The sequence below is a fragment of the Somniosus microcephalus genome, chromosome 2 (assembly GCF_052327205.1).
Source record: "Somniosus microcephalus isolate GS21.2 chromosome 2, FLI_Smic_1.0, whole genome shotgun sequence".
Classification (NCBI taxonomy): domain Eukaryota; kingdom Metazoa; phylum Chordata; class Chondrichthyes; order Squaliformes; family Somniosidae; genus Somniosus; species Somniosus microcephalus.
In genome coordinates, this window is record NC_140988.1 from 331274624 (window position 1) to 331294319 (window position 19696).

General features: G+C 44.4%; 1 protein-coding gene and 1 non-coding gene across 2 annotated transcripts in view; one reads left to right on the forward strand and one right to left on the reverse strand.

Annotated features, from left to right (window-relative positions):
* Positions 1 to 1309: 1309 nt before the first annotated feature.
* Positions 1310 to 1398, reverse strand: LOC147123581 (small Cajal body-specific RNA 18). The gene has a single exon (XR_015075153.1).
* A 932-nt stretch (positions 1399 to 2330) lies between these two features.
* The window catches only part of acaa2 (acetyl-CoA acyltransferase 2), a 65321-nt gene continuing 47955 nt past the window's right edge, over positions 2331 to 19696 (forward strand). Inside the window, exon 1 of the mRNA XM_085974957.1 lies at positions 2331 to 2566. Coding sequence (XP_085831083.1) covers positions 2551 to 2566 — 16 coding nt within the window. The 5' untranslated portion in view covers positions 2331 to 2550. The remainder of the gene's footprint in view (positions 2567 to 19696) is intronic.

The window sequence follows — 19696 nt, forward strand, 5'->3', positions numbered from 1 at the left end:
GCATTTGGATGAGCACTTGAAATGCCATAGCATACAAGGCTATGGACCAAATGCTGGAAAATGGGATTAGATTAGACAGGGCTTGATGGCCGGTGCGGACGCGATGGGTCAAAGGGCCTCTTTCTGTGCTGTATAACTCTATGACTCTAAAGGCAATTACAAGGGTAAGACACTAGTTTCAGACCCAAGTTTCTCATCCGCAAACTGAATGTGAAATTCTATCATGTTATGATCACTCTTCCCTAGAGTATCCTTTACTATGAGATCATTAATTAATCCTGGATAAGGCGCTACACGATTCTTATTTTAACCTCATCTCCAAGTATTCTTAGTGATTTAATAGCATGCACATAGACATGTCTATTTTTTAATGTAAACATTTAAACAGAGGAAATGTCCAATGATCATGGTTGCTGCAATATGTATTCAATCCCGAGCAGATAAGGAAATGACACACTTGTTATTTGTAAAACTAATTTTATTGAGCTCCTTTGATGTCTCAGTTAGTAAATACACTGTCCAGTATGGAACTCAGACAGAGACCAGGTTCAACCTGCATCAAGATATCCATCATCCACACGAGCAGCTGGGGTGCTACAATTGTCCTTTGGATCCCTGTGCTAGAGGTGGGAAAAAATTAACAGTTCCTACTCTTGACGACCAGTATCACCTGCTGCAAAGTGCATGTGTGGATGTCTCGCTGTGATGGCCCTCCAACAGACAACTTTCACTGTCTAGATTCATACATTAAGAATTACCATCTCTACTGACAGCGCATGGAGAACATGAATCACCAGCTGCAGAAGAGGAAAAATTGTCGAGTGGCAATTGTCTTCCCCCTCCTCCACCCCAAAGGCATTGACTCAATCTGGGGTTCAGTTCCAAGTGCCAGTGATCCTTCCACATCTTGATGATCCCATTCTTCACATTTTTCTAGATGGTATCAGCAGGCAATTTGACCATGGGGGAAGGGCATCAAAACCAAACCAAATGCCTGCTCTCACCCAATATCCTCATAAATTACTAATATTTTAAACACATTTGAGATACATATTAACAATGGAATATGCAGGACTGGGGGTGGGGGGGGGGGATTGCAGTCCATTTAGTCCCCGTTGTGTAAAAAAAACAACCAAATATGGGCCCTCTCTTTGTTCCTTTATTATTTCCTACTGCAGAGAAGTTTGAAAATTTTACTGAAAAAGTGCTTTTTGAACGTACACTGCAGTTCTCCTTGATGCATATCTCCCAGTGTCCTCCCTAAATTAAATCACGAGATCCATCCTTCAGCCCAATATGCTTGTTTATATGGTCTCAGACTTTTTTTCCAGCACTAACTCCATCAGTAACGTTCACTTTGGAACTCAGATTGCGCAGTGGGCTAGTCATCATTGACCACTTTTCTTAAAGTTCAGACACCTACCTTGCTAAAATTAAAAATTATAACACTATGACAACTCCCATCACTTCTATTCTCCCCATCCATACTAAATTAAAACAAATACAAAGCCCCTCCCAAAATATATATATATATTTTAAAAACACCCAAATTAAAACTGGATTAATGAAAGAAATGAAACAACTTGGGGTGGGGGAAGGACACGGTATTCAGGAAGACTTGGCAACGTGACTGTATCTTAGTGACAAAGGAGCACCAGGTGTCATTCACACAACATGGTGCTCAGACCGTTTACATATTGTCCATTTTGCAAAGACTTGATTATTTCCTCCCCCGCCCCAAAAAAGAGTTATTGTAAAGTTTCTATCTAAAATAAGAAACGAATGAAAACCGATAGAGAGGACACTTGTTAAAGCCAGGGCCTGAAGAACAGACACACAGACTGGGTCCCATCGCCAAAAATTACTTGAATCATCTCAGGCTCCCCAAACACAAGGGCCCGATCATATAAGGAAAATATCTAGGTTCATCTGGGTACGGATTTTACACTCATTCATTCAATCAATCAATTACAGAGATAGGGGACTGACCCGCTTCAGTTTGAATCCGTCTCCTCATTGAGAAGCAGTGACTCAGCTCCTCTCAGATAAACGTCCTACTTTTAAAAAAAATTAAAAATTACAACCACCTCCTTGCTCAACCTGACCTGCTACTCGAGCCCTGCCTTCGCGCTGGATCCGCGTCGAGTGCGCATGCGCGGGGGGCGGGGTGAACAGCGACCTTTGGGAGGAGGGCGGCATCGATTGGCTCCGCTAACTGTCAATCAACGGCGCGGCGTCTTTCCAATGGCCACCTGCCCTGTCAATCATGATTAGCAGCTGCACGGGTTGATAATTTAGTTCGACACTTTCGTCAAAATGTTTCAGTTCCTGCCTGAAACCTACTTGGATCCTTCAGTTAAATTGCACAACGACAGTTTGTGCTGCAAAGCCGCTATTTCATTTTGCACTGCGGTGACTTATTTAATAAATGTAAGTGAGCAGCGAATTGAATGTTGTACCCCGAATGGAGAGCTGGAGGTGCGGTGAAGCCTGCCGCTGCCCTGAGCTGAGCTGACAAGTCACTGTGAAATCGGCAGAGGCGCCTCCACGATGTCTCTCCTCAGAGGTCAGTCACTCTAAATATGCACCGATAATGTTTACATATATGTTTGGAGTCAATGAAACAAACCAGGCAGTCCCTTTCTCCTTGTATTAAAAGCGGAAAATGCTGGCACTTTCTGCCAACATTTGAAAGCGATAAGTTAAGGCTGGGTGGAACCCTTTATTTACTTCTCCTTGGACTTTTGAGTTGTCTTGTCGCACTTTTATGATGGGGGGTGGAGAGAAAATTATAATCAGACGCCAGGTTTACTGGAACTGCCATAGAGACTGTTAACATTTAGGAGATATTGGGGAGTCACTTTTTCCCAAACTTTTTAAGATGGTCTGAGTGGACAGGGTGACTCGTGCTGAAGGAAGGATGAGCGGGGTGTTAAGGGGACAAGGGTGACGATAGGCACATGTGCAGGGCAGACAACGTTGAGAAATTGTTAGTGAGATTTGTGATCAGAAAGAAACATTGCAATCTTATTCAAACAAGGGGAGTTGTATTCATTTTTAAGAACGTCTTTCATCAAAGTAGGTTATCTCTTCAAGCCAATAAAATGAGCAAGTGAGTACAAGTCAAGTCTGGGCATGGCTGAAGATCAGAAGTCTTGGACGGTGATAGAATGTTTCCCTACTGGGCGCTGAAATGGTGGGACTGTTTACAAGAAGCGTGGTGATAGACAGTTTTGGGAGTTCAGAGTGGATAATAGAGCAGTCTTGTCTTGTGACATCTATGCCCAGTCTGGTTATGATGTTTGGCTGATCAGGGAATTAAGTTTGTGATTTTTATCAGAAAAAAGGCTTGCAATTACATAGCACCCAAGATATTTTCAAGAGCAGAAAAGGTGTCTTTCTCGGAGGGTTAGGAAAGGTGACTGATAGCTTAGTCAAAGGGATGTGTTTTAAGAAAGTTTTTAAAGGAAGGGAAGGAGGTAGTGAAGTGAGTAGTGGGGTTTTATCTGTGGAGGGGTTCCAAAATATATTTCTGAGGCAGCTGAAAGCTCTTCAACTGAGGGTAGAGGGAGTGTGGTAAACCACTGTTTGTATTCCTGTTTGTCCTGTTTGTATTCCACTGTGTACATGCCTGGACATGCCTCGGCTGACTCCTCCCACAGGTCCTAGTATAAAGGTGACTGCTCCCCAGCCCTTGTATCCTGGACCGGTCGACCACTCGAGGCAGACCTCCATTCTGTTGTTAATAAAAGCCTTTAGTTACTCTTCTAACTCTCAGTCTTTTATGAGTAATTGATAGCGCATCAGGGAGGCACAGCAGGCCAATTAGAAGGAGATTTACCAGTCTGTCGGGGAGTTTTTTTGTTGGAAATTTAGCATTTATACCTATTTCTTTGTGTCCCATTCTTCTAAAATAAATATAATTTTATATACTGTCTTCCAAACTTGCTACCAAGGCTTGTTTCAAAGGTAATTGTGACCTATTTGTACATATGTCAAAATAATATTCAGGTTATAACATATCTGTGGATTTTCAGTTGATCTTTTTTGTTCAAGCCCTGCTCCCATGCTAATGCATTGTAGCTAGTTTCTCCCACAGTACATCGCTTGACCTTGACAGCATAGGTCTTCCAAAGCAGATGATCAGGGAGGTTTTCTTTACAGTGATTCATGTGCTGGTGACATTTCCCTGATAGTTCAGGAGACTTGGAGGGTGTAGATTTACAATTACAAAGAGTGAGTAAGATTCTAATAAGTGGAGCTGCACTCTCTGGGTGAATTCCCTATTTGATTTCTTGGTGACTATCTTATATTGATGGCCTCTAGTTTTGTTCTTCCTCACAAATGGAAACAACAACAACAACTTGCATTTATATAGCACCTTTTAACAGTAAAATATCTCAAGGCGCTTCACAAGAGTATTTTACCAAACAAAATTTGACACCGAGTCACATGAGATATTAGGGCAGATGACCAAAAGCTTGGTCAAAGAGGTAGGTTTCAAGGAGTGCCCCAAACAGAGGCGGGGATGTTTAGGGAGGGGATTCCTGAGTTTAGGGGCTCGGCAGCATCGCTAATGGTGGAGCGATTTAAAATATGAGGTGCGCAAGAGGCCAGAAATGGAGGAGCACAGATATCTCAGAGGGCTGGAGGAGCCCACAGAGACAGGGAGGGGCAAGGCCACGGAGGGATTTACATAAGAATTAGGAGCAGGAGTCGGCCATACAGCCCTTCAAGCCTGCTCCGCCATTCAATAAGAACATGGCTGATCTTCGACCTCTACTCTGCTTTCCCACCAATCCCCGTATCCCTTGATTCCCCTAGAGTCCCAAAATCTATCTATCTCAGCCTTGAATATACTCAATGACCCATCATCCACAGCCCTCTGGGGCAGAGAATTCCAAAGATTCACAACCCTCTAAGTGAAGAAATTCCTCCTCATCTCAGTCTTAAATGGCTGACCCCTTATCCTGAAACTATGCCCCCTAGTTCTAGACTTTGAAAACAAGGATGAGAATTTTACAATCGAGGTGCTGCTTAACCGGCAGCCAGTGTAGGTCAGGGGTGATGGGCAAATGGGACTTGGTGCAAGTTAGGATACAGGCAGCAGAGTTTTGGATGACCTTTATGGAGGGTGGAAGATGGGAATATGTTAGAATAGTCAAGTCTATAGATAACAAAGGCATGGATGAGGGTTTCAGCAGCAGATGAGTTGAGGCAGGGGCGGAGTCAGATGATGTTACGGAGGTGAAAATAGGCGGTCTTGGTGGTGGCATGGATATGTGGGCAGAAGCTCATCTCGCAGTCAAATACGACACCAAGGTTGTGAACAGTCTGGTTCAGCCTCAGACAGTTGCCAGGGAGAGGGGAAAATGCTAGAGTCTATTATAAAAGATGTAATAGCAGAGCACTTGGAAAGCAGCGACAGGATCGGACAAAGTCAACATGGATTTGTTAAGTCTGTGTGTTCCAGTTGTATTAAGATTAATTACTGACACAGACTACAAGAATAAAGTTCAACAGGTCTTTACTAGTTGGAGGTCATGACTATACTAAATACAATATCACTACACAGTACTTATATACCGGTGGTCACCACCGGTATTACGTATACAGCAGCCAGAGAAAGTAGTACATCTCTTAAGGTGGAACAGGCTTAAGTTCTCTTAAGGTGGAACAGGTTACATACACCACAATCCTCCCTTTTTAGCTTAACAGTCATATCCCCATCTAACATAACATAATAACATATATACATATATAACTTCAGGTATAAACAGTTCAAAGGTTCAGTCTCTCAGGAGGCCTTCTGATTCGGTTTGGATAACTCCTTTCAGTGGTCTCGGATTCTTGTTGCTGAGGTGACTCTTCTTGTTGGTTTCCTATGTATTGGACGTCATCATCAGGTACAGTCCCTGCTGAGGTAGATGCTTCAGGTTCATTAACGGCTTCCACAGTTGTCTCTGTCGCAACCATGGGTTCGACCCTTGCTCTCGATTCTACCAGTTGATCCGCATGACGCCTTATCACATTGTTACCAATATCTACTGTGTACATCAGAGGTCCTTGTCTGGCCCGAATTGTTCCGGACTGCCATTTTTCGTTTCCATAGCCCCTTGCCAACACTGGTTGTCCTACGTCGAAACTTCGAGTGGACTTGTTATTAATATGCCGGAACTGTTTGTTTTCCACTTCCCTCCGCACATTTGGTTTTAACAAGTCCAACCTGGACCGCAACCTCCTGTTATAAAACATCATGGCAGGACTTTGGTTAGTCACTGCATGAGCGGCGTTTCGATATGCCATTAGGAAATTGTCCACCTTGTGTTGTAACGGAATCTGATCATCGTTCATGGCCTTTATTGCCTTTTTGAATGTTTGGACAAATCTCTCGGCCAACCCGTTTTGTCGCCGGATGATATGGGGCAGAGGTATAATGTTTCACCCCATTCTTCTTTAAGAATTTTTGGAATTCTTCCGACACGAACTGTGGTCCGTTGTCCGAACATATCTGTTCTGGCAATCCGTTCCTTGCGAATATTGTTCTTAACACCGCAATTGTCTTTTCTGAAGTAGTGGTATTCATCTTGATCACTTCTGGCCATTTGGAATGTGCGTCCACCGCAATTAGGAACATGGAGTCCATGAATGGACCAGCAAAGTCAATATGTACGCGTTGCCATGGGGCTGAAGGCCATTCCCATGGGTGTAGCGGTGCGATCGGAGGTGCATTTTGCACTTTTTGGCACCCAGCGCAGCTTTTTGTCAACTCCTCTATCTGTTGGTCAATGCCCGGCCACCATACATAAGCCCTAGCAAGACTTTTCATCTTAACTCCCCCCAGATGACCTTCATGCAGTTCCTTTAGAACTCTTTCCCGTAACTTGGGAGGAATAATCACTCTTGTCCCGTACATCAAAGTACCATGGCAGACGGACAGCTGGTCTCGCCTTGCCGAGAATGCCGGTAACAGAGGATCACCATGTGTTGGCCATCCCTTCACTGTCACCTCGTATACTCGGGACAGTGTCGGGTCGTTCCTGGTTTCTCTTTCAATACTTGCATTGGTGACTGGTAAACACTCGATGATGGTCGAATGAAATAACACAACAGGGTCAACTTTCGTCGTCTCTTCTGCTTCAGGTAGTGGCAGGCGCGACAGCCCATCAGCATTGCCATGCTGCTTTGTACCTTTTGAATTCTATTTGATATTGATGTGCCCCTAGGAAAAGGGACCATCTCTGGAGTCGCTGTGCTGTCATCACCGAAACACCCTTCTTAGGGTTAAAAATGGATACCAACGGCTGATGGTCTGTCAGAAGTGTGAATTTTTGGCCCTGCAGGTAATGATTAAACTTCTTCACTCCCCATACAAGGCTAAGAGCCTCCCTATCGATCTGCGCATAGTTGCGCTCAGCGGAGGTCAATGATCTGGATGCAAACGCGACTGGCCTTTCCGTGCCATTTGGCAACTTGTGTGAGAGTACTGCCCCAATACCATATGGAGAAGCATCACAAGCCAACCGAATAGGCAGTGTCGGGTTGAAGTGAGCCAACACTTCCTCTGAGGTGATCAATTCTTTGCTTTTACGAAATGCCTTCTTACAGTTTTCGCTCCATTCCCATGGTACCCCCTTCTGTAAAAGAGCGTTCAGCGGGTGCAGTACCGTGGATAGATTCGGTAGAAACTTATGGTAATAGTTAATCAATCCCAGAAACGACCTCAACTGAGAGACATTATCCGGAGCGGGAGCCTTTACAACTGCCTCTATCTTGTCAGGGGACTTATGAAGCTCCTCCCGGTCAATGACATGACCACAGTACGAGATCCGCTTCTGAAAGAACTCACGTTTCTGCCGATTAACTCTAAGTCCATACTCTTTCAGTCTGTTGAGCACCAGTTCCAAGTTTGCGAGGTGTTCTTCATCACCATCACCTGTAATCAGAATATCGTCCAGGTAACATTGTGTGCCTGGAATTCCCTGTAATACCTGCTCCATGGCCCTCTGCCAAATTGCCGGAGCCGATGCCACTCCAAAAACCAGCCTATTATACCGGTACAAACCTCTATGCATGTTGATCGTGAGGTACTGGCGTGACTCTTCTTCAACCTCCATCTGCAAGTACACCTGCGCCAGGTCTATCTTGGTGAAGTGTTTCCCGCCAGACAACGAAGCAAAAATATCCTCAATCCACGGAAGCGGATACTGCACCGTGTGAAGCACCGGATTAACGGTGATCTTGAAATCTCCACAGATGCGAACCTTCCCTGGTTCTCCTGGCTTGTTGCTCGAAGGACGTTTCATAACGGGAACAATGGGCGTAGCCCACTCACTCCAATCTACCTTGGACAGTACACCTGAACGTTCTAGCGCTTCCAGTTCCGCTTCTACAGTAGGTCGTATTGCATAGGGTACCGGTCTGGCTTTGAAAAATTTTGGTTGTGCATGTTCATCAATCTTGATGTTTGCCGTAATTCCTTTGTGTTCCCAGTCCTTGCTGGAACACCTCTTTAGCATCATCCAATATTTTGGACAATCGTTTAGGTTTGACATCTGTTTCCCCGGAATCTACCGTTAGTGCTTTAAAGGAGTGCCAGTCTATATTCATTTTCCTAATCCACTCCCGTCCCAGTAGTGGTGGACCTCCTTCAGGTAGCACATATAAGTCCATTACTTGGCTTTCTTCGCCCTTGTGGACCACTTTTACCTCTATCTTTCCGATAGGGTACACTCTTTGCCCCGTGTATGTTTTCAATATAATCTCCGTATCCCGTAGGGGAATATGTTGGAATAACCTTTTGTAATCTATCTTATTCATGACCGTCAATGCCGATCCAGTGTCCAATTCCATCTTTACTTGGACTCCTGCTATCTGAAGAGTGACCCAAATTGTCTGGAGATCTGCATCCTTACCAACGTGTGTACTCTTAAGCTACCCAGTTCATTACTGCTAGCGTCTGAATCTGACTTCTGTTCGTTCAAACTGGTCTTTGTCACCTTGTGCACCTTTATGTATTTTCCTTGCGGTGACTTTTTGTTGCTGGTCTTCTTTCCTGACCGGCATACTTTAGCTATGTGGCCAAGCCTGCCACACGTTCTGCATTCTTGGTTTTTAAACCAACACTGGTTCTGATCGTGTGTTGTCTTTCCACAACGATAACATTTTACAGTACTCAAACCCAATTTATTTGTACTGAGTTCCGGCGACCATAGCTGCATTACTGCCGTGCCTCTCGCTGCGGCTTCGTGTGCTGCTGCCATAGTGACCGCTTTCTCAAGCGTCAGCTCATTCTCCTCGAGTAGTCGCTTTTGTGTATCTTTTAATAATCCACACACAAATTTATCTCAGCGCGTCTGTTAGTCCCGTTCCAAACTGACAGTACTTTGCTAGCTTACGCAATTCCATTAAATATTCAGCATTGCTTTCATCCTTCAGCTGCCTTCTGCTGTAAAATTTAAATCGTTCCGCTAGCATCAGCGGCGTGGGGTTTAGATGATTTTTCAGGACAGTAACAATCTCCTCGAACGTCTTATCCGCCGGTTCATCTGGTGATAAAAGGTGTTTCAATTGCCCGTATGTCTTCGCACTCATTAAGTTTAATAAAGTTAGTGCTTTCTCTGCATCTGGGATTTTATTTGCTTTACAATTTTGTATGCGTTCTACATACATGGCCCAATCTTCGATGTCGCTATCAAAGGTATTAATGTTCCCATGTTTAGGCATCGTTGCAATTTTTAATTTTTTTATTTTATCCCAAGATGGCGGCTTCCCGCTCTTGTCTTCGTCCTCCGCCTACAAAATGGCGGTTTTCCCGCGCTTGGCGGTCTTCATCCACTGGCTGCAATGGCGTTTGGCGTGCCGCTGCTGCTCCCCTTTCCCAGCGGTTAGTAACTCCCCCGACGATGTCTCCACTTCACTGCGGCTCCCTCGGGCATTCGCGCTTCCCCGATGTCGCGCCTCGCAGCCCTTCTTGCAGCCCGGTTATTAGCACCGGCTGCGTTCGCCTTCACCGCGGCTCTCGCGCCTTCAGTCGCCCCAAACGCTGCGCCTTTTTGGCCCAAAAGCAGCCCGGCCCTTATCACCAGCCGCGATCGATGTCCCCGCGCTGCGCCTTTTGGCCCGAATGCGGCCCGGCCCTTATCTCCGTCTTCCTCCCCCCGTCTGTACAGCCAACGCGGCCGACTTTCTGCTCGCGTCGCTGACCGGCTTACCCACCACCGAGGTAGAAAGAAGATAGCTGACTGCCGCTGATGGAGGCTTCGAGTTCAGGATGTCTTCTGCACTCCGGGTTCTCGATGCCTGCCGCGCGACGTGTCTTCCAGCAGGGTGATGAGGGTGGATGCCTCTCTTCGACGCGCATTCTGTGGACGAAGCCGCCGTGGATATAAACTGCCGCAGGGTAAGAACCGGACTCGTCGCCACTGTTAAGTCTGTGTGTTCCAGTTGTATTAAGATTAATTACTGACACAGACTACAAGAATAAAGTTCAACAGGTCTTTACTAGTTGGAGGTCATGACTATACTAAATACAATATCACTACACAGTACTTATATACCGGTGGTCACCACTGGTATTACGTATACAGCAGCCAGAGAAAGTAGTACATCTCTTAAGGTGGAACAGGCTTAAGTTCTCTTAAGGTGGAACAGGTTACATACACCACAGGATTTACAAAAGGTAAGTCATGCTTGACTAATCTACTGGAATTTTTTGAGGATGTAACTGGTAAAATAGATAAGGGAGAACCAGTGGATGTGGTGTATTTGGACTTTCAGAAGGCTTTCGATAAGGTCCCACATAAGAGATTAGCGTGCAAAATTAAGGCACATGGGATTGGGGGCAAGGTATTGACTTGGATAGAGAACTGGTTGGCGGACAGAAAGCAAAGAGTTGGAATAAACGGGTCATTTTCCGAGTGGCAGGCAGTGACTAGTGGGGTACCGCAAGGATCGGTCCAAGGACCCCAGCTGTTCACAATATATATTAATGATCTGGACGAGGGAATTGGATGTAATATCTCCAAATTTGCAGACGACACAAAGCTGGGTGGGAGGGTAAGCTGTGAGGAGGATGTCGTGAAACTCCAGTACGATTTGGACAGGTTGGGTGATTGGGCAGAAACATGGCAAATGCACTATAATGTGGATAAATGTGAGGTTATCCACTTTGGTGGCAAAAACAGGAAGGCAGATTATTATTTGAATGGCAATAGATTGGGAGAAGGGGAAGTGCAAAGAGACCTGGGTGTTATTGTGCACCAGTCGCTGAAGGTAAGCATGCAGGTGCAGCAGGCGGTTAAGAAGACAAATGGTATGTTGGCCTTCGTAGCAAGAGGCTTTGAGTACAGGAACAAGGATGTCTTGCTACAGTTGTACAGGGCCTTGGTGAGACCGCACCTTGAGTATTGTGTGCAGTTTTGGTCGCCTTATCTGAGGAAGGACGTTCTTGCCATGGAGGGAGTGCAGCGAAGATTCACCAGGCTGATACCTGGGATGGCAGGAACGACATATGAGGAGAGATTGTGTCGATTGGGCTAAGTGTGAGTTAGGGTAAGTGGGGTGTTAGGTGCTCTTTTCAAACTTTAACTCTGTGGGTTGTAGTCAATAAGGCCTTTCTGGTGCAGAGTGACTGTTGGTAAACCATTTAACTGGTGTAACTAGAGGGATTGATTTAATTTAAATCCAATTAATTAAAGGGCATACTAGCATCTAAAATCGGGCAGAGGGTGTCCATAACTAACAATAAAAAATTTAATTAATTACATAGAATGGAGCAGGTGATGTGTTACTGTTGCGAGATGTGGGAGCCGGTGAACCCCATTGAGGCTCACGGTGATTACGTCTGTGACAAGTGTCTGCTGCTACAGGAACTCCAGCTCCGTGTTGATGAGCTGGAGTCTGAGCTTCAGACACTGCGACACATCAGGGAGGGGGAGAAGTACCTGGACTCTTGTGTATCAGGAGGTGGTCACACCTATGAAGTTAGTTAATTCAGATGTAGCCCATGGTCAGGGACAGGACGGTGTGACTACGAGTGAGGCAGGTACGGGGATCCAGGAGGTAGAGCTGGAGGAGCCGCAGCCCTTGCTCTTGTCCAACAGGTTTGAGGTTCTTACTCCCTGTGGGGACAGGAGCAGGGACTGCAGGGAGGATGAGCAACCTGGCCACAGCACCGTGGAACGGGGGGGCCATTCAAGAGGGGGGAGTAAATAGAAATGTTGTAGTGGTAGGGGATAGTATTATTAGGGGGATAGATAAGAGTTCTCTGCAGCCGAGAGCGAGAGTCCCGAAGGCTGTGCTGCCTACCCGGTGCCAGGGTTAAGGACATCTCCTCTGGGCTGGAAAGAAACTTGCAGTGGGAGGGGGTGGATCCAGTTGTCGTGGTCCATGTTGGTACAAACGACGTAGATAGGACTAGGAAGCCGGTTCTGTTAAAGGAGTATGAGCAGCTAGGGGTCAAATTAAAAAACAGAACCTCAAGGGTAATTACCTGAGCCACGAGCGAATTTGGCTAGGACAAATAAAATTAGAGAGTTAAATGCGTGGCTCAAAGACTGGTGTGGGAGAAATGGGTTTTGCTTCCTGGGACACTGGCACCAGTACTGGGGCAGGAGGGAGCTGTTCCGTTGGGACGGGCTTCACTTGGCCAGTGCTGGGACTAGAGTCCTGGCGGATCATATAACTAGGGCTGCAGAGAGGGCTTTAAACTAACTAGTGGGGGGGAGGTTCCTAGAGAGCAAATAATAAAAATGACAACAGAGAAGGTCATAGACTTAGGTAGCAGTGGGGAAATTAAAAACCAGAGTGTGTCAGGAAGGGGCAGAAGGTATGGAGTAAAAGGTAAAGTAATAAAAAGGGCAAAAGCAGGAACTAAGTGTCACAAAACATCTTTGAAAGTTCTCTATCTGAATGCACGTAGCATTTGTAACAAAATAGACGAGTTAATGGCACAAATAACTACATATGGGTATGATCTTGTGGCCATTACAGAAACATGGCTGCAGGGTGACAATGCCTGGGAATTGAACATACCAGGTTATTTAACAATCAGGAAGGACAGGCAGGAAGGAAGGGGAGGTGGGGTGGCTATGTTAATAAAGGAAGGAATCACTAATACAGAGAAATGATATTGGGTCAAAAGATCAGGATAATGAAACAGCTTGGGTGGAGGTAAGGAATAATAAGGGGGAAAAAACACTAGTGGGCATAGTCTATAGGCCTCCGAACAGTTGCAACTCTGTTGGACGGAGTATCAATCAGGAAATAGTTGAGGCTTGTAATAAGGGAACATCTATAATTATGGGGGATTTTAACTATCATATTAATTGGACAAATCAAATTGGGCAGGGCTGCCTTGAGGATGAGTTCATTGAGTGTATTAGGGATGGGTTTCTTGAGCAGTATGTAACTGAACCGACCAGGGGGCAAGCAACCTTACATCTGGTCCTGTGTAACGAGTCAGGATTAATTAAAAATGTCCTAGTAAAGGATCCCCTTGGAATGAGTGACCATAACATGGTTGAATTCCATATTCAATTAAAGGGTGAGAAGGTTGGATCTCAAACAAGCGTGCTAAGCTCGAATAAAGGAGACTATGAAGGTATGAGAGCGGAATTGAGTAGAGTGGATTGGGAAAATAGATTAAAGGGTAAGATGATACATGATCAGTGGTGTACATTTAAGGAGTTATTTGACAACTTCCAAAAAAAAATATTCCACTGAGAAGAAAAGGGTGTAAAAGAAAAGACAGCCATCTGTGGCTAAGTAAAGCAATTAAGGATAGTATTCGACTAAAAACAAGGGCATATAAGGTAGCCAAATCTAGTGGGGGGATAGAGGATTGGGAAAACTTTAAAAGACAGCAAAAAATAACAGAAAGATTGATTAAGAAAGGGAAGATAGATTATGAAAGTAAATGAGCAAAAAATATAAAAACAGATAGTAAGAGTTTTTATAGTTATATAAAAAGAAAAAGGGTGGCTAAAGTAAATGTTGGTCCCTTAGAGGATGAGACCGGGAAATTAATGGTGGGAAATATGGAGATGGCAAAAACACTGAATGACTATTTTGTATCAGTCTTTACAGTAGAAGACACTAAGGATATCCCAACACTGGACAAACAGGGGGCTATGGGGGGGGAGGAGCTAAACACGATCAAAATCACTAAGGAAGTGGTACTCGGTAAAATAATGGGACTCAAGGCGGATAAATCACCTGGACCTGATGGCTTACATCCTAGGGTCTTGAGGGAAGTGGCGGTAGGGATTGTGGATACATTGGTAATAATGTTCCAAAACTCCCTGGACTCAGCAAAGGTCCCGGCAGACTGGAAAACTGCTAATGTAACACCCTTATTTAAAAAGGGCAGTAGACAGAAGGCTGGAAACTATAGACCGGTTAGCCTAACATCTGTGGTAGGTAAAGTTTTGGAGTCCATTATTAAGGAGACAGTAACAGGACATTTGGATAATCATAATTTAATAGGACAAAGTCAGCATGGTTTTATGAAGGGGTAGTCATGTTTGACAAATTTGCTGGAGTTCTTTGAGGAAGTAACATATAGGGTGGATAAAGGGGAACTAGTGGACGTAGTGTATTTAAACTTCCAAAAGGCATTTGACAAGGTGCCACACAGAAGGTTATTGCTTAAGATAAAAAATCACGGGATTGGGGGTAATATTCTGGCATGGATAGAGGATTGGCTATCTAACAGAAGGCAGAGAGTTGGGATAAATGGTTCATTCTCAGACTGGCAATCAGTAACTAGTGGTGTTCCGCAGGGGTCAGTGCTGGGTCCCCAACTCTTTACAATCTATATTAACGATTTGGAGGAGGGGACCGAGTGTAACATATCAAAGTTTGCAGATGATACTAAGATGGGAGGGAAAGTCGTGAGTGAGGAGGACATAAAAAACCTGCAAGGGGACATAGACAGGCTAAGTAAGTGGGCAGAGATTTGGCAGATGGAATACAATACTGGAAAGTGTGAGGTTATCGTAGAGCAAGTTATTATCTTAATGGAAAGTACTGAAGTACAAAGGGATCTGGGGGTCCTGGTGCACGAAACTCAAAAGGTTAGTATGCAGGTGGAGCAAGTGATTAAGAAGGCCAATGGAATGTTGGCTTTCATTGCTAGGGGGATAGAATATAAAAATAGGGAGGTATTGCTTCAGTTGTACAAGGTATTGGTGAGACCGCACCTGGATTACTGCATACAGTTTTGGTGTCCATACTTAAGAAAAGACATACTTGCTCTCGAGTCAGTACAAAGAAGATTCACTCGGTTAATCCTGGGGATGAGGGGATGGACATATGAGGAGAGGTTGAGTAGATTGGGACTCTACTCATTGGAGTTCAGAAGAATGAGAGGCGATCTTATTGAAACATATAAGATTGTGAAGGGGTTGGATCGGGTGGATGCGGGGAGGATGTTCCCGATGATGGGTGAAACTAGAACTAGGGGGCATAGTCTTAGAATAAGGGGCTGCTCTTTCAAAACTGAGATGAGGAGGAACTACTTCACTCAGAGGGTGGTAGGTCCATGGAATATGCTGCCCCAAAAAGCTGTAGAAGCTACATCATTACATAAATTTAAAACAGAAATAGACAGTTTCCTAGAAGTAAAGGGAATTAAGGGTTATGGGGAGCGGGCAGGAATTTGGACATGAGTCTAGGTTCGGATCGGACATGGCCCTGTGGGTAGCGGAGCGGGCCCAGGGGCCGTGTAGCCTGATCCTGCTCCTATTTCGTGTGTCTAATTCTGTTAGATTCAGGAGATGGTTCTGTGATAGTAGATTGGCGGTTAGGATCAGATCAGCCATGATCTTATTGAATGGCGGAGCAGGCTCGAGGGGCCGATTGGCCTACTCCTGCTCCTATTTCTTATGTTCTTATACTCACTGGAGTTTAGAAGATTGAGAGGGGATCTCATCGAAACCTATAAAATTCTGTCAGGCCTGGACAGACTAGATGCAGGAAGGATGTTTCTGATGGCCGGGGAGTCCAGAACCAGGGGTCATAGTCTAAGGATAAGCGGTAAGCCATTTAGGACTGAAATGAGGAGGAATTTCTTCACCCAGAGAGTGGTGAACCTGTGGAATTCTCTGCCACAGAGGGCGGTGGAGGCCAGTTCATTAAATATATTCAAGAAAGAGTTGGATATATTTCTTAAGGCTAAAGGGATCAAGGGATATGGGGAGAAGGCAGGGACAGGGTACTGAATTTGGATGATCAGCCATGATCTCATTGAATGGCGGAGCAGGCTCGAAGGGCCGAATGGCCTATTCCTGCTCCTATCTTCTATGGGACGGAGTCGGTGGCACGGGAACAGAGTTTGTGGTGGGGACCGAAGACAATGGCTTCGGTCTTCCCAATATTTAGTTGGAGGTAATTTCTGCTCATCCAGTACTGGATATCGGACAAGCAGTCTTATAATTTAGAGACAGTGGAGGAGTCGTAAGAAGTGGTAGAGCTGGGTGTCGCCAGCATACTTGTGGACCTGACGCTGTGTTTTCAGATGATGTCACCGAGGGGCAGCATGTAGATGAAAAATAGGAGGGGGTCAAGGACAGATCCTAGGAAAGGCTCTCTCTGCGTCTACTCTCTCTCAAAACCTTTCACAATTTTAAAGACCTCTGTTAGGTAACAATTTAGCCTTCTCTTTTTAAGAGAAAAACGATCCAGCCTGTTCATCCTATCTTGATGGGTATAACCTCGCAGTTCAGATATCATCCTTGTAATTCATTTTTGCACCCTCTCAAGTGCCTCTATATCCTTTTTATAAATTGGCGACCAGAACTGTACACATTACTCCAAGTGTGGTCTAACCAAGGTTCGATACAAGTTTAGCATAACTTCTCTACTTTTCAATTCTATCCCTCTAGAAATAAACTTTAGTGCTTACTTTGCGTTTTTGTGGCCGTATTAACCTGCGTCGCTACTTTGATTTGTATATTTATACTCCCAGATCCCTTTGCTCCTCTGCCCCATTTAGTTTCTTATTTTCCAAGTAATATGTGACCTCCTTATTTTTCTTACCAAAATGTAATACCTCACACTTATCTATGTTGAAATTCATTTGCCAATTTATGCCCATTCTACAAGTTTATTAATGTCGTCTTGTAATTTGTTGCAGTCCTCCTCGGTATTGACTATCCCCCCGCAATTTGGTGTCATCCGCAAATTTAGAAATTGTGTTTTTGATTCCAAAGTCTAAATCATTAATGTAAGTTGTGAACAACAGTGGGTCTAGCACTGATCCTTGTGGGATCCCATTTCCCATCTTCTGCCACTCTGAACAGCTATGCTTTACCCTTACTCTCTGCTTTCTGTCTTGCAGCCAGCTAGCTATCCATTCTGCTACTTGTCCGCTGACTCCGCATGCTCTGATCTTATTCATTAGTCTATTATGTGATACCTTATTGAAGGCCTTTATGAAATCTAGATATATTACATTTACTGCATTACCCTTGTCTGCTCTCTTTTACCACTTCAAAGAATTCAATAAGGTTGGTCAAGCAAGACTTTCCCTTTTGAAATCCATGCTGACTATTCATTATTATATTTTTGGTTTCATAATGTTTTTTAAATTTTCTCCTTTTAATAGAGATTCCATTATCTTTCCTACCACTGATGTTAAGCTGAGTGGTCTATAATTCTATGAACATGTTCCATCTCCCATCTTAAATAACTAGATTGCGTATACCACTAGTGTGCGAACATTTCCAGAAGTCACTCCAAAATAAATATTAGGGTAGGACACACTATTGATAGGATGATGTCATTGCAAAGGATATGTTCATACACGTCCAGGTGTTGTTGCCTGGTAATGTAGAGCCTTTTATTGTGCATCTCTGAGACGTCCAAAGCATTTGGTATTTAGTGGAAGTGAATCCCATTATATGCCAGTGGTCAGAGACAGAAAATTTCACTTGTACAGAAAATAGTTGATTATTCATTTGGCAAATATGCCAGTAAGTGGGGAACTGATCCATACAGAGCAGGAAAGTTCCAGGTTCATTTCGATCTCTAGCTGATAATGGTACATGATGTGGTACATGATGTGGGGCAAACATATTCTCAAATGGGTAACAAGGTAATATTATAAAGTAATTCTCTCTTCTCTCTTAGGCAGTCCCTCGGACCTGAGGATTTCTTGCTTCCACATTAAAAATGAGTTCTCGGGTGACTGATGAGTCCAATGCGGGACCTACAGTCTCTGTCACAGGTGGGGCAGACGGTGGTTGAAGGGGCGGGTGGGTGGGGTGCTTGGGTTGACGTGCGCTGCCTGCGCTTGGCTTCCGCTTGCTCCCGGCGAAGAGACTTGAGGTGTTCGGCGCCTTCCCGGATGCTACTCCTCCACTTTGTGCGGTCTTGGGCCAGGGATTCCCAGGTTTCAAACTGAGTAACTGAGAGAACAATGGCTATTTTAATTATTGCATTTTGTTTCCTGGCTTCTGAGCACAAATATTGGCATGGTATGTAACTTCACTTTGCATTGGCATTTACCATTTTAAATTGTCCTTCTTATCTATAAGGATGACCTTATTGAAAATGCTGAATGTATGACTAATTTTGTTGCAATATCTTCTCTGAAGTATTGTGGTTAGTGTTTGGTCTTTTTTTTTACTGCGAAATTGATGAGGTCATTTTTAAATCCTTTTCTAAACCAAAGTTCAATGGTTTGTTTGTTTTCCCGCTCTCTCTCTCTCTCTCCCCGCCCCCAGCCAAAATAAACCTGACAACAACTTCAAATACATCACTGTTGCAGCTGTCAAATGGAGTACTGCAGTCCTGAGGTCAGATATTTGTCTACGTTTGCAACTTTTTTTTCAATAAAAATACTGTGGTGCAGTGCAGTGCATCACAGACTGGTAGGGCACTTCAGGAGTTGCCAATCTGTTCTTCATGAGAAGGTACGGAGCTGCTGTCTGCTGTTCCCATGGGAAAGGAACGTGGAATATCACAGAGGCATTTTTTAAGTAACCCTAGTTGCTATCTATTGCGCAGTATTGGGAGGAGCCTTCAGGAGTGCAGCAGGGGAGAATAAGAACGCAATTTGAGTTGGTTCTCCATTTTGAGGTGGGGTCAACTGTTGAATACAAATTCGAAAAAGAACATACATGGTGTTATAAGTAGGATTCCAAATAAACTGTTGCCCTTTAGCTTGGTCTTTGTGTTGACCTCATGATCACTTGCTTGAACCCCTAATTATACAAACATTGGCTGCAGCTTTCCTTCAACCTCTCCGCCTCTCTACCTCTCTTTCCTCCTTTTAAGACGCTCCTTAAAACCTACCTCTGACCAAGCTTTTGGTCATCTGCCCTAATTTCTCCTTATGTGGCTCGGTGTTAAATTTTTCGTCTTATAATACGCCTGTAAAGCGCCTCAGGACGTTTTACTATGTTAAGGCACTATATAAATACAAGTTGTTGTTGTAGCTTTCAGGGCACTAGAGGGAAACTTTACTGTAAATAACTGAGGGAGCATCAATAACGTCTGGTGCCAGAGGTGGAGGTTATTGCTGCACATTCCAATTCTCTGTTATACCCAGAAAACTTAAATCAATTGTTTTGTATGGTGTATTTTTAATCTATATGGTAAACACTCAATCTCAAATACACCATTAAGTGAAATATGGAGCAACAATTTTACAAGGTAGATACAGATGAGGTAGCCCACTTTAGCACATTCA